The sequence below is a fragment of the Condylostylus longicornis genome, unplaced genomic scaffold (assembly GCF_029603195.1).
Source record: "Condylostylus longicornis isolate FDR11 unplaced genomic scaffold, ASM2960319v2 ptg000010l, whole genome shotgun sequence".
NCBI classification, from domain to species: Eukaryota; Metazoa; Arthropoda; class Insecta; order Diptera; family Dolichopodidae; genus Condylostylus; species Condylostylus longicornis.
Genome location: NW_026577979.1, coordinates 13,598,159 through 13,615,864, shown reverse-complemented (window position 1 = coordinate 13,615,864; position 17,706 = coordinate 13,598,159). Strand labels below are relative to the sequence as shown.

Here is a 17,706-nt window from a genome sequence, read left to right as displayed (position 1 = left end):
TTAATCAATCAATATAATAGAATAAAGAATAGATAATTAAAAGGATATTTAACCTTTCTGTTCTAAAATCTATTTTTAACAAATTCAATTTTTTTATCAAGTTTTATATCTTTGCAATATATAAAGTTACACAGTAAAACTTCGCTGAATATTGTCACTAATTTCTTAGTATAGTTTTTACGAAAATTTCCCTTACAGTCACGCTACTATACATCATTTCCTAGTTTGAATGAGAACCAATTTTTAGTAAAGTACAAATTTTATTGTATGATTAATTAACAGTGACGAACTAGTGAGTATATAACCAACAAGCTCAACATCTAAATATACGAGTATGCTAAAATTTTTATATTTTCCGTTCCAAATGCTTTAATATATTATCTTCAAACTTGCATCTATAACTTTGAGACGAGTACTTGGGAAACATCAATCCAAAAATATTAGTATATCTATTATATCTCTTGGAAAATTTTTGCACTAAATATACTACATTGTATATCTTGATCGACGCACAAGTTTTAAGTGTATTAAGAAAAGGATGTTTTCTTATTACACTTAGTATTAGTTTTTGAATAAAGTTTTTTAACAAATAATTTACTTGTTAAATTGTTTTAGAGTTAAGAAAATAATTGTAAAAAAAATGTTCTTAAGCGTCAGAGGCATCTTAAATACTAAAAGTATCGCTGTAGATCTGAGATCTGTTAAAAACAAATGCAATACGCCTTTATGATTTAGTTATGGAAATTCGAATAAGGCAACAAATGTTTTCTTTGCTAGCAGTTTCACTTATATTCATAATAAAGAGCATAGAAGAATTTTGAACTACATACTTAAAATGAAAAACTTTATAGCTACATGTAACTTGAAATTCTGATCTTTTTCATTTATTCAAGATATTTTAATTGAAGAAATTTAGTAATAATAAATGAAATTTTGATTTAAGTAGTCTGGCTTAAACTTGTTTTTTGATAACAATTTTTACAATAGGAAAATAATTTAAACTTACTCAATTACAAGTTTGTCTACAGTAACATTATTTAAAATAAATATTTTGAACAATTCGCAAACCATTTAATTTATGAATAAGATTTTGGCAAGTTTACACATACATATATGTATGTATATGTAACTGCACATTTAATTCCAGACTTACAGGAAATTTAATTACATTTTACAATAGATTGCAATTTAGTTAAAATCTGCGTTTTCCTAATCGCAGATCTAACCTCAAATTCATTTATTCAATAATGCAATTTTTATTTACTATTTGCCAAAGATCAGCATTTCGGTGAGTGTTTTGTATTTTGTTTACATTTTAATATTTTTTATTAGCTGTCAATTTCAATTATTCTTTTAGATTTTTGTTTTGGGTTTTCTTTTCTCATGCAATACACCTATAGCAATAAGTTTTTTATTTTATCATTAAAATTATCACGCATACCTTTACAAAGTACCATAAAAACGAAAGCATTTAAAGTCAATAAACTATTCACCTAATTTTTTCCCTCTACATAGGTGTAATTTCGTGTGAGAGATAAACTTTTCATTATTATTAAAGTAAAAGAAACCAAAAAAGAAAAAAAAATTTCTTGTTTTGTTTTTCAAGAAGGAGTAAGCCACAAAGAGAATTTTAGTGCGAAATTATCCACTTTTAAAGGTGATGCGTCATTTATATACAAAAAGAGAAAGGAAAAAGTAAAGAAAGAAAATATTAATTTAAAACACTTACAAAATTTCTAGCAAAAATTTTCCTTGTTTTTTAACTTTAATATGAAGCCGAAATAAAATAACAAAAAAAAAAAACTTTAATTGAATAAAACGGTTTCGTGCAGCACGAAAGGATGTTTTATCATTTTCTGTTTTTTATTTCTTCTAATATTATTTAAGTTATTTATTTTGTTTAATCAAATGTATTTATTTTACTATTCTTTTTTACTTTCAATTATAAAAAGAAAAATAAACCGCTTTCAAATGAAAAATCGGATTTTCTTCTTTAATATTTTAATTTTTTCGTGGCTCCGTTTCCTTTCTGAAATCTTTATTTTTTTAATACAAACTAAAATCTCTAAATATGTAATTTGTAAACAAAGTCATGAACATTTTCAATGCAAAAGTTACAAAAATAAAGAGAACAAAAAAAAAGTCCAGCACTTGCGCAAATTCTCCAAAGAAGACATATCAAAAATTTATTTTGACTTCAAAAAAAAAAAAATAAACAAAAAGAAAAAGGGAAAAAAATATTAAGTTTTTAAAATAGCTACATCCATAAATATTAAAACGTTATGTACTTTGAAAGATTATGCCTTAGTTATTAATAGAGAATGTGGAATTTTCAAAAGAGTAAGAGAAAATAAATCTAAAAAGAAGATTATTATTATTTATGATTGTCAATTTTTATGACATTTCTTTGACAGTTTTTGTCATATTTCCAGAAGAAAATCAATGTAACGACGCGACATTTGTCTTCTTTTTTAGGGCTTTATTTATTTCCCCATTCATATTAAATTCCTCTTATAAAATAAAACAAAAAAAATTATTTTTGTGCAAAATATGCTTTTGAAAAATTTTCAGAAAAATTGCAATTTTTTTAGAACTCTATATATTATATCGTTTTTATTAAATACACACACATACATACTTGCATATTTACAATAAAATGGCCATTATATTAAGTCAAAAAATTTCGTAGATTTTCAACTTCTCTCTTCAACTTTATTATTAAACCCCAACATTTCGATTACCAGGAAGAACAGAAAAAAAGAACATTAAAGATAAATAATGATAATAAACATAATAATTAAAAACCGATGCAGAAAAACAATTTTTAAAATTCGTTTCAGCTTGAAAATGAATTGCTTCATTTAGCTTATAAATAAGTTATGCACAATTCAGTTCAATAACACATTTCTGAATTTAAAAAACATTTTTTACACAACTGTAATTTCTTGTATACCAATAACACGTACAGGGTATAGGATACGCTAAAAAACTTAGACTATTTTAATAAATTCAAAAACAACCAAAGATTCTTTTAGAATATATTTAATATACTAACCTAAGTAAATTTTTGTAACGAAATTCCAATTAATATTTTATATACATATACCCAAATTTGCAACCACTTAATTCTTAAATCTATAAAAAAAAAAACAAATAACCACCAATTTCTAATTTCCATAATTTTAATTAAAAATTTACGTCATTCGTTTCTATTATACAATTAAATTTATTTATTTTAACTATTAAGTACTACAAAGAAAGAATTAAAATTTTATAGAAAGAAATCATAAAAACACCTAGTTTTTTACGATTTTTCAAAAAAAATTTGAAAAAATGATCTTATTATTAGTTTTAATCTGTCCGTCCGTCCGGCGAAATGTTTGCAAAACTTTTACACCCTTGAAGACATAGAAAGCTGAAATTTTATATTTACATAGATCTTTACTAGAAACTTATTTCTGTAGGAAAAAGTTTTCTCCTATCTCCCACCTCTAAAAGTTATTTATTTAGCAAGTTTTCGAACCCTTATATTTCCGAAGCAACACACTTTCCAAATTTCAATGAAAGCAGAAGACTAATAATGGTAAATGCCATGCCATTAAAAAATATAATTATTTTTCTTAATTCACGCAATTTACCCCTTAAATTTGAGAGATATTAGCACCTCTTCATTTTTTTTTTTATTTCAAAGATTGCATACCTTGATCATCCAAAATGTATGCAATCTTTAAAATATATTTGTATATGATTGCAAGTAATTATAAAAAAGGAGTATGTACATAGATTATTTTTAAAAGCAGTATTTTCACTTGTTGAAAGAAAAAGTGCTACATTAAAAACCATTACTTTGACACAGCTTTATTTTATGAATAAAAACATGAATTTCTAAAATTAAATTTGTCAAAAATTTATTGCATACTCAACCAGAATTTAAAGCTTAATATAGTTCAATGTTTATTCATTATAAAATAATTTTACGACCTTTTTTCAAAATTAAATTTCTCAAAATTTTTTTCCTTTTTAAGGATCACAAGTGTAAAATAAATTATATGCGCCTAAAAATATACTCAAATTAATATTTTATGAATTTATTCATTTTTAATGCTGATTAAGGTGCTCCTATTTTTATTTGTTTATATTTCATAGAAATGTTTATGGTAATAAAAAGTAATTGTTCATACCTATACATTTACATACATATATTTAAAAATAGTCAGATACGTTAGTTTTGAAAAAATACACTAAACTTTTTTTTTTGAATTAAATATTGCAAAAATACACTTTTCCAAATGAATTAAGTAAAAATTTTTCTATTAAATTTTTTTATCTCATAAAAAATTTTCAGGTTTGTAAATACAAACAAATATGTTGGTATAAAAGGATTTATGTTTACATATGATTAGAATTCCATACAATAGTATGTATCACAAAAAAAACTCTTATCCCTCGAAATAATTTTATTTTATGGTAAATCTCAAATTACACCCACTCATGAATGTTAAGATATATATGTATGTAGAAAGTAATAAAATTAATCCAGACTTTATTGACTGTATAAAATCTCACTATTAGAAATTCAAATATAAAAATAAATAAAATTAAGAAAATAGTTCCAAAAACTTTTTAGTAGTTCTAAAATATTCTTTTGAAAAATTAAAACAGGCTTATACAAAATTCTATTTACTCTGGCCGTGACTACTGCCTCATATTTCCTTAATCCGTAACTGAAATAACTTCTGCAAACACATACATACATACATGTGATTCCCAATTATAACTGTTTCTGTATTTATATTATTTATTGAAAGTATTTTTGTGCCTACTAAATTTTTTGTTATCAATATTCCACAATCTAAATAGAGCAAAATCATGAAGTAGATAGATGAATATTTTATTTGAATATACAAATTACTTTTAATAAATAAATAAAACAAAAAAATATTGAAAATTTCTGATTTAAATTCGTGCAACAATTTATTGTATTCTATTTGTTTAGAATTTTCAATACATAATTTAATTTACTTTTCAGTTAAAATCAACTAAAAGTTGTTTTCAATTTTATAATAGTAGTATATATTTTTAATCAGAGCCTTATCACCTGATCTTTTAGTTAAATATTTTTACTATTATACTAAAATTTTCATAAAATTTCAAAAACAAAATAATGTTGCAACGCGAAATTTAATTCTTAAGATGATATTTTCTAAAAATTAAAATTTCTTCAACGATTCTAATTAAGTAATCCAATTGAATAGGAAAAAATCACTTTCTTTAGCTTAGGCAATTAAAATTTACCCAGAACATGTGCTTAATACATTATAGATTTATAAAATAAGGATTTTGTCTGGTACTTGTTTTATAATATGAAAAAAAATTGTAAATATAGCACGTTAATAACTAAATTTTTTTCCACTTAAACGATTATCTATTTTTACCACAGATTTATCGCATATTTAAAGCAAGGAAGCACATTTTTTAAATTCATGAATCCATTTAACTGCTTTTGCTTAACGTAACTTTTTTTTCAAATATTTTCAAAAATAAATTCACATTAAATAATTATTCAATAATTCAATTAAAAAATTTTATGTAATAAACACAAAACTATATACAAAATATTTCACTTTTAAGTTGCCGTATTTTGCATTTCCTTGAAAATTTAAACACAAAATAATATGTTTATAATAATTTGCTTTTACTGTAGTTTTCTTTTGAAATTTCTACTATTTACTTTATTATCTCCGATTATATATATGTACTCGTACATAATATGTATACATAAATAATATTTGCCTAGGAAAGAATAATTTATATACTCGTGGAACAAAAATAAATATGTCAATTAAGTAAACCGGGTAAATATTGCATAAAAGTATCTTATCAAATAATAAAAGTTTACATGCACACAAACTAATTTATTACTGCACATTCTATATATATAAATACGTTATTTGTATATTATTAACTTGTATATACTATAAAATAAAGTATACGAGTAAATGTGTGCATGAAAATATTTATACCTTTTCTGAATTGGAAACCGTCTAAATGAAAAATATGTAAAATACACTATGAACTTGAAAATAATTACAACCATTGAAAGACTCACTTTACGGTTTAACTATCTTATAAAGGTGAACTATTTTTAACAACTAATAATGTGGAATATTTTTTCTTTTGCATGCCTTATTCTGTTTTCTTTTAAATAATTAAGTTTAAACACAAAAATGACAAGAAAATTAAACGAAATAGAGAAATTTTTTACCACGCATGTAAGCCATACGAGGTAAAATTCATAAATATTTTTCTTTAATGTAAATTCGTTGCTATGTTCCATTGTACATAAAATATAAAATCTATGTCTAATATTTTAATTGCATTCCTGAATACTAAATTGCAGAAATACTGCAATTATTGCTCCAATATTCCGCATTTAACACACTCAGACGTTTTATTGTGTAGCAAAACAGTATTTCTGCAATTTAGGTGTGTGAATATTTTTGTTCTTATTTTTTCAATTCAATCCAATTCGTGCAATTAAATCATTACCATTCGTACAAATAAATATGTATATCCATAAGGATGCCCGGAGAAACGGTTGTGTTTCCAATAAATAAAAATTTAACGCAGTCCTTACAAAATTTCGATAAAATCAAAATGGCCGAATTCGCATTTTCATGCCCACGAAGTTGTTATTAATCTTTTCAAATCACAACATTTTTCTCATTATAGAGTATGGTTAAGTAAAGTCAATCGAAAAAGCTCAAGCACCTATAAATAATTAATTATTACTGACAATTTTTTCAAAACTTCATTTTGTTATTGGAATTTTCTCAAAAATGTAGAATTTTTCTAAAAAAATATGTTATTACGTTTTCTTATTTTTTTACTGGAAATTTACACGAAAATTGTTCATAATTCGAAAAATCGATTTTCTCTGACATATGGCAAAACTCTGCTCGAGGTATTTAGACATTATTGAATTAATAATCAGACTTTTTACTATAAATATTACATATGCGTAAAAGCATTACACGTTCATTTTATAGTTTCGTTTTTATTTTATGCACAATTTTTTTTATTTTAAAAACACTCATACCTCGTCATCTTTAAAAATTTGAAAAAATAGAATTATTCATGCTCGCATTTTCTCATATTTTTAAATATAAATTAATCTTAATATATGAAAATTGTGGACCAAAAACAATTTTAAAGTAACTCCAAAGTTAAAATTCACAAATTTAGGGAATCCCTTTCAATACTTTCTTTAAGTCAGAGAAAATCACATTTATAGCGGAAAGAAGAGTCTTTTAAGAGTTCTTTTAGCACAGGCCTTAAAAGATTATTTATTAACGGTAATTCACTTTATTAAATATTTGATTTTTCTTTCAGATTTTTTTGGTTCGTTTAATATCACTTATGCTTTACTTATGACGCTGGATAATATAAAAAATTACAACCCGAATGTCTATTAATTAACAAATATTAACAAATTAACATGTTTGCAACTGAACTTATTTGTAACTTTGATCTGGTAGTTGCAATTAATTTTAATACATGGCAAAATTCCACGCCTACAACTACACGTAAAAAAGTTGGATGTTGCACGTATTAACCAATTTGTTCCGGTATTATTTGAATCTAAGTTAAACTATCGAATTTAACATTGTATAAACCAGAAAATTGTAATTCAACATACTTTTCCAAGTAGAGATACAGCGTTTTTCATTGAGACAGGGGAATGAATACGTAATTATAAAATTAAATATTTAAATCATAATTACGAATTTCAAAAATTTATCAATGAAAATAAATTTTATTTCAAAAGTGTTCAAGCAATCAATGTGAAGATAATTTTTAAGTTTTCTATAAAAGGTGGAATACCAAACTTATTGATTAAAAATTTCTTAATTATAATTTTTTTTCTTTTGTAATCAAAATCAATTTGCAATAATTGCAAACCCATAAATGAAATAATCACAATTTTATCTTTACTACAAGTACCATTTAAAGAAAATTTAACTTTGCTTCATCCGAAAAAGATGAAAATTATAATTTATTCAAAATATGTGTAGAAAATGTTAATGAATTTTTTTATGGCTTGCCATTTTTAGAATAAAATATTAATAAGATTGTAATTAAATCAAAATACTTACTTCGTGATATTCAACTGCCGTTGAATATGTAATTTCTTCTCAATTTGTTCAATTGGAAATTGTGGAACTTCATATGGTGCTGAAATTTCATTTGGAAGAGTATCATTTGAAGCGGGATCAGCAGCTTGTCCATTAATTGTTGGTGGATCTCCACCTATATAAAGAAAAAGGAAGAATAAATATAAAAGTTGAATTGTCAAATATATTTTATAATCAAATTTTGCAACGTAATATTGTCATATAATCTCATGAATTACCTTTTTTAAAAAAAGGGTAAACAAATTTCACATAATTTTAATCATCATAAGTAGTTCAAAAATCAATTCGTGGTATTAGAAAATTAATTCTTGGTAAAAATAAAAGCTTGTGACGTGCTATTTTCGAATAAATAAAATTAAATCGAAATTTTAATTAAGGCATAAAAACAAATAACAAATGAGTGTTTTTTTCGTTTTATGTTGCTTACTAATTTAAAGTTTTTATTTATTCAAATTAGTCCGATTCTAAGAAAGACAACGTAATTTCACTATTTTGCTAACATTTATTGTTATTTTTTGCTCATTATTCGAATTTATTTCAGGAATATTATAAGTTTATTAATCCATTTGATTATTTTAAGGTTGAAGGAGATTATAGAGGGTCAGAATTAAAGTCCTCTATAATTAATGATTGAAACAGAGATTCGAGTGATTGTATAAATTACACCATTATCAAAATTTTCGGTCATTATTTTTGGTTAAAATCTTTTTATCTCAAGAACATTCCGTGAATGTATTATGTATGTTGACTGAAATTCAAGCTTGTTGTTAGAATCTGCAATTGTGCGTCAAAAATAAACATCATGTGCGTATTAATGTTAATTTTCAATTGTTTTAGAAAATTTGAAATTTAAGTACCTCATGAAAGGCAAACTCAATTAAAGCTATGCTAGTTTATTTTTCTATTTTTTTTTTTTGTATTTTACTAATCAACAAAATTTTGAATAATATTTTTTAATAACATTTTTTTCAAATACAAAATTTCTTTAAATCATAATTTAAGAGATTAAATTTAATTATCTTTAGGCTGTTTAGTTGAATAGGTTGTTGTTACTTTTTTGATTCTTAATTGTTTAAATTTTAAAACTCTCATTTTCTTGCGATGTTATTCCCTAAAAATAAATACCTCCTTGGTCAGCAGACAAGTTTCAAATACAAAATTTAACTTAAAACATTTAAGACCAACGTCAATGCATAACATATTTAAATATAATTATGTAGTGTACACATAGTTTATGTATTTAAGTTTAATTAAGAAAAGCTAAAATTGAAAGGGTTTTGAAAAGAAAACTAAGCTTTGAAAAACTCTACGCTCCTTATCAATTGAACATATTTGAATTTTCCTTCACAACAAATATATTTTATATTTTACTGCAAAATAAATTATGTTAAAGCGCGAAAAAATTTTAAATTCAAAACCATTAAAGCAAAAAGCAATTTCTAAATATAAAATAATAAAAGAATTTTTTATATTTTACAAAAGTAAAAGAATTCAAAAGTTTATGTAAAAGTATTAAAATTCAAATTTTTACACCAATCAATCACAAAACATAATCAAGGTTAAAGAAATCAAATACTGAAAATTTTACAAAACGTCTTTTCATTTTATTTTTTTAATGCAATGAACTGAATTAAATTCAAAGGCTTATAACATAAACATAGGCATACCTATATAGAAACAAACTTGGTGTATACGGCACACGGAAAAATAAAAGTAAATTTTATGTCCTTTATTGGATTTTTTTTATAATTTAAAAAAGCAAATAAAATGAAAGTCATTAATTTATCGATCAAATGTAATTTACGCTTGTCGATTTTCATTCTTTATGTTGGTTCATAATCACCTTCTCTATTCAAAACGAGCGAAAAAAAAAGAAAGTTAATTCATGTTATCAATCATTTTTTTACAACACACATTATGAGATATTTATATACTTATAAAAATATGTGTATGTGCATTATAAACTATGTATTTGTATAATGATTGCATTCCATACTTATAAGTTTCTATGAATAAATAATTATAATTATTAATATGCATAAGGGAAAATTTAGAATTTTTAAATTTAAATTCATGTTCAATTAAAGGTTCTATTATAATTCAACTTTTTTTTAATGATATCATTTCTCAAACATATTTACAGTCAATTAAAATTATAACTTTAAACTGAAGCTTGTTTAATGAACGAATAATCGATTTCTTTATTTTTTAATGTTTCAATGTAATTATTTATTTTTCTTGGAAGTAGATATTAAATTAAAAAAAAATTCCTGTACTGGAGCCTTACTATGTATTTCGAATCTCGTGAAACGATTTTCGTAATCGGAAAAATCGTAAGGTAGTACCAATCTGTTAGTAGCAGTCTGGTATTCTTTAAAGAAAATATTTGAAACAAAATATTATACATATGAATTTAATTTCGTATAACAAAGCCAACAGATTTTTTTTTTTCAAATTTTTTCTTTGCATCATGTTAATACAACTTATATTATTATACTCGTAACACTTTCGTCACTTTCAGTTATAGTTCAAGTCTATTATTTGTGATCTATACTACATTAAGTATAGAGCATTTTACTTACATTTATTCAATTTCACTCTATTAATCACAGAAAGAAAAAAAATTTAAATAATTATTCTCAGAACTACCAAACTCGTCTCAAGCGAATTTCTCTTGTTTCTCTGTGTGATACAATCGACAGTAACTGTTGCAAGCATACTGTTTGTCATACACAATTTAAATGTTTGATAAGAAATTTTTCATTCGATCACACTATTATAATATGAAATAAAGGAAATTATATTTTGAACAAGCCAATTTATTTAAAATTAATGAAATGTGTTGCACTGTCAATGTACTTTAATAAAATCACTTGAACCGTTTTGTGCTTTTAAAGTGGAATTCATTAAAGTGGAAATTCTACTTTTAAAAAATATACGAAATATTCGTGAATAATATTCAAATTAATTTTAATTTTGTGTGCGTATAAAAGTTAATTTGTCATATTAAAAATATTAATTTAAAACCAAACGCAATTTGCAATCTTTTCATATCTAAAACAATTAAATTTCGGCACTTATTGGCAATTTTTCACTTATATTAGTATTTTACTTATGATTTTTTTACACAAAAATTAAGCATAAAACTCTCATTTCAATCACTCATATTACTTACTAAAATTATTTTTATTATCATCTCTATCGTGATTTGTAGAAGTAGACAATAATTTAAAAAATTTTTCATCTAATAAAAGTTTTTGCTCCGTATCTAAACGATTAAAATGCAACATTTTCTTCATATTTTTATTGATTTTATTTCATAAAAATCTCAATTAATTATTTCAAAAATTAAAATATTATTAATTTTATTCAAAAAGTTTTAATTATTAAATTATCCCGCTCCAATTTGTTATGGAATTAATGTTATCGCTTTGAATGTGTTTCTAAGACTAAAAACTAAAAACAAGAAAAATTGAAGCGGAACAATAATTGAAGAATGAGTGTATACCGAATCTTAATAATTTATTATAAGAACTTATAATGTGTTTGTAATAAAATGTGGCTGGTGTAGCATACTTTAATATGAAAATAGAAAAATAATGAAACAGAAAAGAAAAAAAATATTTTTAATTTTTCTCGCTTTATTTCATTTTACATCTTTATTAATGTTACTTTAATATTAAATAGCGAAAAATTAAATAGCCACCGCATCACATTAATTTTGCTTTTTTGTTTCCATTTTTATTGCATTTTTCTTTCTATGTTCTTGATCACACACTGATAAAAATGGTTAATGTTTGATGCGCATTAACGCTTAATTAAATTACAATTTCAAATTTAAATTAAGTTAATTATGATTTGATAGCAATAAACCTATTTGAAACGTTCATGAAAGATGATACGCTAGTTTAGTTTCTTTTTAAGCATGAAAAATGTAGTAAAAATGTGGTGATAAGATTTTTTTTTTTGCATGGCAAATTTATAGTTTGAAGTTTTAAGATTTCGTGATTACTTGCTACTATTAATTACATACACTGAACATTTTTGATATTTTATTTCTTTTAAATTCATTTACTTTGTACTCATAAGTTTGGAAACTTTTACAGTTCTAACTTGCAGATAGAAATCGAAAAAACCCTAATGTATTTGTACAATATTATATGTAAAATTTCAATTTGTAACCATAATTTTGATTTTCGTTCGATTCGTAAATATGAATTCGTTTTCTAACGGGAAAAAACAGAAGTTATTCGTTGTGCAGTGCCGAAACGCAAAAACTAAATTAAAATATATTACAATACTCAACTAAAAATGTATTTTTTTTGCCAAACTATTAATGATATTGAATTCATAAAAATATGAGCGCAATATTGTCCGATTATGAATTCCGTAACTGTGTGTAATTGAATGAAATACGCATGTATAATATTAATCATACCTGTGTGACACGTCACATACCATGACGCTCGCCTTCTATTTTTTCTTCTATACATATATAAGTTATTATTTGCTATATAGTGTTCGAATATTTACTCAATAGAATTTACATTAAATTTTTTTATACAACAACAATTTTTTAAAATTGAGTTTTAATGTTTTTTCTTATCATACCCACTCATAGATAACAAAAGGAAATACATTATGGATATATTTATCACACTTAACTTCTAGAATATTACATAATAAAAACTATTGCATACATATAGGTAACCGTTTGTACTTTATGCTGTGCTAAATTTAGCTGCAGGCTAAAAGCTTTCGTTTACGACATTACATACGCGCGGAACAAAAAAATAAGAAACGTATGCATTTTTGTACTTATTCGTTTTAGTAATAATAAGCATGTAACTTACAATAACTAATATTATTTTATACCATATTAATAAATTCATCAGAATGTATATATGTCTATATACTTTTAGTGTTATAGACATGAAGGCTTGGTCCACAAATGAATTAGTATTTACAAATGTTAAAATAATTGATTAATTCTATAATTTGAACCACCGTTATTAACACTTATGCAAAAAATATTGCAACTGTAAGCTTTGGTTAATATTAATAAAAATTTTATTTATATTGTTTAAGACATGCATTTTAGCGAGAACAACCCATACAAAAAAAATAAGGTTATGTAATGGAATTATTTATTATTTTCGCGATTTAAGATTTAGGCATGATATTAGAGTATACTGTAACTACTTAAAAGATTAGTTATATGAAAGATTTGGAGTCATATTTGCTTTAGTCGAACAAAGTTGAGATCTCCTCGTTCACGTAAGTTTATATCTTATTCATAAGTCTACAACTAAGAAAGAATTTCCTATAAATTCACAAAAGATATCTTTATTGCAACATTTTGCAATAAAGGTTTTCTGATCATTAATCTTTATGTTATTTATAAACAATTTCATAATAAACATGCCAAAAATTATTAATTTTATGATCTATTTAATAATTGGGATATGTATTGGTAACAAAAAGACCAAAACAAACAAATTCGTAATAATTTCAATAAAATTAATTTTTAATAATTACAGAAAATTCAAAATTTTGAAAAATTGCATATATTGTTAAGCAATAATATATTAATAAGGAAATTTTGTTGTATTAATATTGAGAACATGAAAATATTGTTGCAAAATATTATTGTTGAAGATTGACTGACCTCAATAAGACTTATACAAAACCAAAACAAATTGCTGAAAAATAAAACATTTGTGTGCGGTCTCGAACAAAAACTTGATAAGTCAAACAAACATGCTTTAAATTTGAACTTTGCATTTGAATTTCTAAATAAATAAAACTTCAAAACTCGATTTGGAAAATTGAATTTCATGAAAGAATATATAGGTAATGTCTTACTCTTTTGACCCTTACCGAAAAATCAGGTTAAGAAAATTTTGGTAAGCCTTAATTTATGGCTACAGAAGCTAAAAGTAATGTACATGAATATTTAATAAGGTAAAAATAATATAAATGAATAATTTTGTATATGAATATTTTAACAACAGAATGAAACTGAATCGCAGATTAAGTAATTTAAAAAAGGTAACTTCAAAAGCAGAATGAGTAATTTCAAAAAGGTTTTACTCTAGAAGGTTTTACTCGCTTTAAATTCTACAGAACTGCAGTGTGGTGATTCATGATTTTATAATTTAAACCGCTGTGATTCATGATTTTATGCAACCAAACAAAATATTGAATTGTTTGATTAGAATCGTTGCAAAACTTTTATAGCAAATTTACTTTTTACTAAAACTAAAAATCTCCCCTGTATAAGTAGTGAAGTGGCACATATTAAAAACTTATAGTTTAGAGATATTTACATTAAAAAATTTTCGGAAATTTATTTTTTTTTAGAATTTTAAAGACAAATGTATATTTAACCATTTTTAGTTCATAAATAAAAAATATACTCATTCCATTAAAGAAACATATTACACGTTACGTAATTTTTGTATTGTATACCATTTGATTTTACTGCACATATTCCGTTTCTATGTTTTTGCCTGTAAAAACCCTCACAAACAAGTACATTGAATCCACTACGGTGAATCTAATGCTGCTGCAGTTGAAAATGGCGTAAACCTATTATATGCCTTTTTTTATCTTAATGGAAATTTCTTCATGCAACTGCAGAACAGATGGATGACGTAATCAAAGGAACGAGTTAAAGGCAGAAAAATTATTCATTAAAAAAATTTTTCTCCTCGAACTGGACTTGAACCAGTGACCTACCGCTTTCTAGGCGGACGCTCTACCAACTGAGCTACAGAGGCATGAATCTTCGAGGAGAAAAATTTTTTTAATGAATAATTTTTCTGCCTTTAACTCGTTCCTTTGATTACGTCATCCATCTGTTCTGCAGTTGCATGAAGAAATTTCCATTAAGATAAATTAGTAGTGTAATAGGCACATTCTTATTGATTCCGCAACTATAATGTTGTATTAGTAAAATTCATAATACTATTATATGCCATTTTTATATACTCATAGGACGAAATATTATGATCATTTATAATACGCTACAAATTTAATTTAAATAATTTTATGAACCATTTAATTATATAATGCGTAATACAAATGACTCTTTAATCATTTGTTCAAATACAAAATAAACATTATGTTGTAAAGACTTAATGAAACTGTTCCAACTGAATAATATTATTACAAAAAAAAATATTGCATCTAAAATGGTAAAATGTTATTAATCATATTATACCAATTAAATACATATTTATATTAAATTTATATGAATGTATGTATATGCAAATAATCATCTGAAAAAATTCAATTTGCATAAAGTATTTGAATGTCATAAATTTTAATTTAATTAAAATGTAATTATTTTTTTTATTCTTTTATTAATATTTATATTTGTAAAATGCCAAATTCTTACTTTTGTTAAACTTTATAACTAATGCCAATTATATGTATAGAATTTATTTTTATTATAAATAAATTTATTATTTCTATTTTTATATTTTAATTATTAGTCATGTTTATAAAAATACAGATGTTTATTATTTCATTCAATTTGTAAAAATGAAAAACAAATTATCAAATTTTCTATCATTCATTTTGAAAAACGTCATAAAAAATTTCCGTAGCAGTTCGCTTATTTTTGCCATTTAATAATAAAGTGTTTGATTTTTAAACTTTGGCGAAAACATTGAAAGTGCATTTGATACCTGAAGGGCGCTTCAAAAAAGAGGTTACAAGAGGCTATAAGTCAATAAAAATTTCTTAATTTATATGATCCAAGACTAAAAATTAAAGGCAGACACAAATATATATGTAATATTTGCATAAAAAGTTTAGACAATTTTTAAAATTTGAACCACTCTACTAATATTATGCACTTCAGGTTTACTGTAACACTATAAGTTAATACATCATAAGACACAATAAAGTAACTCACATATTGCCACATTTTTTTTACTATAAGATTTACGAAATTAACATTAAAACGAGAAAAAAATAGAGTTGACCTTGTCAACTCTGTGATACCCGTACGAATTTGTTATCCTATGTGCGAATAAAGACATCTGACTATGGGACAGACTATGACTTTAAGTTGCAGTATATTAATTTATGCAAAATTTCAGTACAAAGTGTTTTTCAAAATACTGTGTGTGCCAAACTACTGTTGAAGTTGTATGGCAGCTACCAGAAAGAGCCAAGAAATTTTAACGAATTTTATCAAGCACATCGGCCCTACTAATATATTTGCTTGTATGAAATTTCAATACCACAGCTTTTATAGTTTCTGAGATATAGCCAAATAAATTTTGAAGTTGTATGGCAGGTACCAGAAGGAGCCAAGTAATTTCAACGACTTTTATCAGACACATTGGCCTTACTAATATATTCGTTTGTGTGAAATTTCAATGCCATAGCTTTTATAGTTTCTGAGATATAGTCAAATAACTTTTAAAGTTGTATGGCAGGTACCAGAAGGAGCCAAATAATTTCAACGACTTTTATCAGACACATTGGCCTTACTAATATATTCGTTTGTGTGAAATTTCAATACCATAGCTTTTATAGTTTCTGAGATATAGTCAAATAACTTTTAAAGTTGTATGGCAGGTACCAGAAGGAGCCAAGTAATTTCAATGACTTTTATCAGACACATTGGCCTTACTAATATATTCGTTTGTGTGAAATTTCAATACCATAGCTTTTATAGTTCCTGAGATATAGTCAAATAACTTTTAAAGTTGTATGGCAGGTACCAGAAGGAGCCAAGTAATTTCAACGACTTTTATCAGGCACATTGGCCTTACTATTATATTCGTTTGTGTGAAATTTCAATACCATAGCTTTTATAGTTTCTGAGATATAGCCAAATAAATTTTGAAGTTGTATGGCAGCTGCCCGAACCTGTACCCCGATTGTGTCCAATTTAAATAGGGTTCTGACACTTACTACAATAAATCATTTGTGAAAATTTGGTGAACTTAGCTCAATTAGTTTTTGAGTTATCGTTGGGACGGACAGACGGACGGACGGACAGACAAAAAAATTTAAATCAACTCAGAATTCGACGCTGATCAAAAACATACACTTGAGTCTATATCTAAGATCGTTATTTCTTAGCGTTACAAACGGTAAGACAAATTTAGTATTCCCTTCGAACATACGTTCGTACGGGTATAAAGAAAAAGTTTTGTACAATAAGTGTCCATAAACTATATATAAGTATTATGATTTAGCAAACTGGAATCAATATATATATACATATAAACAGTTTTCTTGATTTTCTAAATATATAATTGCTAAATTGCAAAATTTAATTAAAAAATTTCAAAAGTTGAACTTAAATAATATAAATACCTAATCATTGAGTAAATGTCAATAATATTAAAAATAATTAAAAACGAGAAAAAATAGAGTTGACCATGTCAACTCTGTGATACCCATACGAATTTGCTATTCTATGTGCACATAATATATCATAGTTGACTATGGGACAGACAATGACTTTAAGTTGCTGTATTACCAT

The 17,706-nt window shown here is 24.5% G+C and overlaps 1 protein-coding gene across 9 annotated transcripts in view; it reads right to left on the bottom strand.

Moving 5' to 3' along the window:
* The window catches only part of LOC129618644 (AMP deaminase 2), a 62,125-nt gene that overhangs the window by 13,345 nt on the left and 31,074 nt on the right, over positions 1 to 17,706 (bottom strand). For 3 of the 9 annotated variants that reach the window (XM_055533517.1, XM_055533515.1, XM_055533516.1), the window contains one exon: positions 8,157 to 8,310. In XM_055533517.1, the coding sequence (XP_055389492.1) occupies positions 8,157 to 8,310 (154 nt within the window). Of the gene's footprint in view, positions 1 to 1,729; positions 1,754 to 3,055; positions 3,136 to 6,023; positions 6,171 to 8,156; positions 8,311 to 11,370; positions 11,567 to 17,706 lie in introns of those variants that run through there. The other 6 variants (XM_055533514.1, XM_055533518.1, XM_055533521.1 and 3 more) reach the window with 6 other exon arrangements.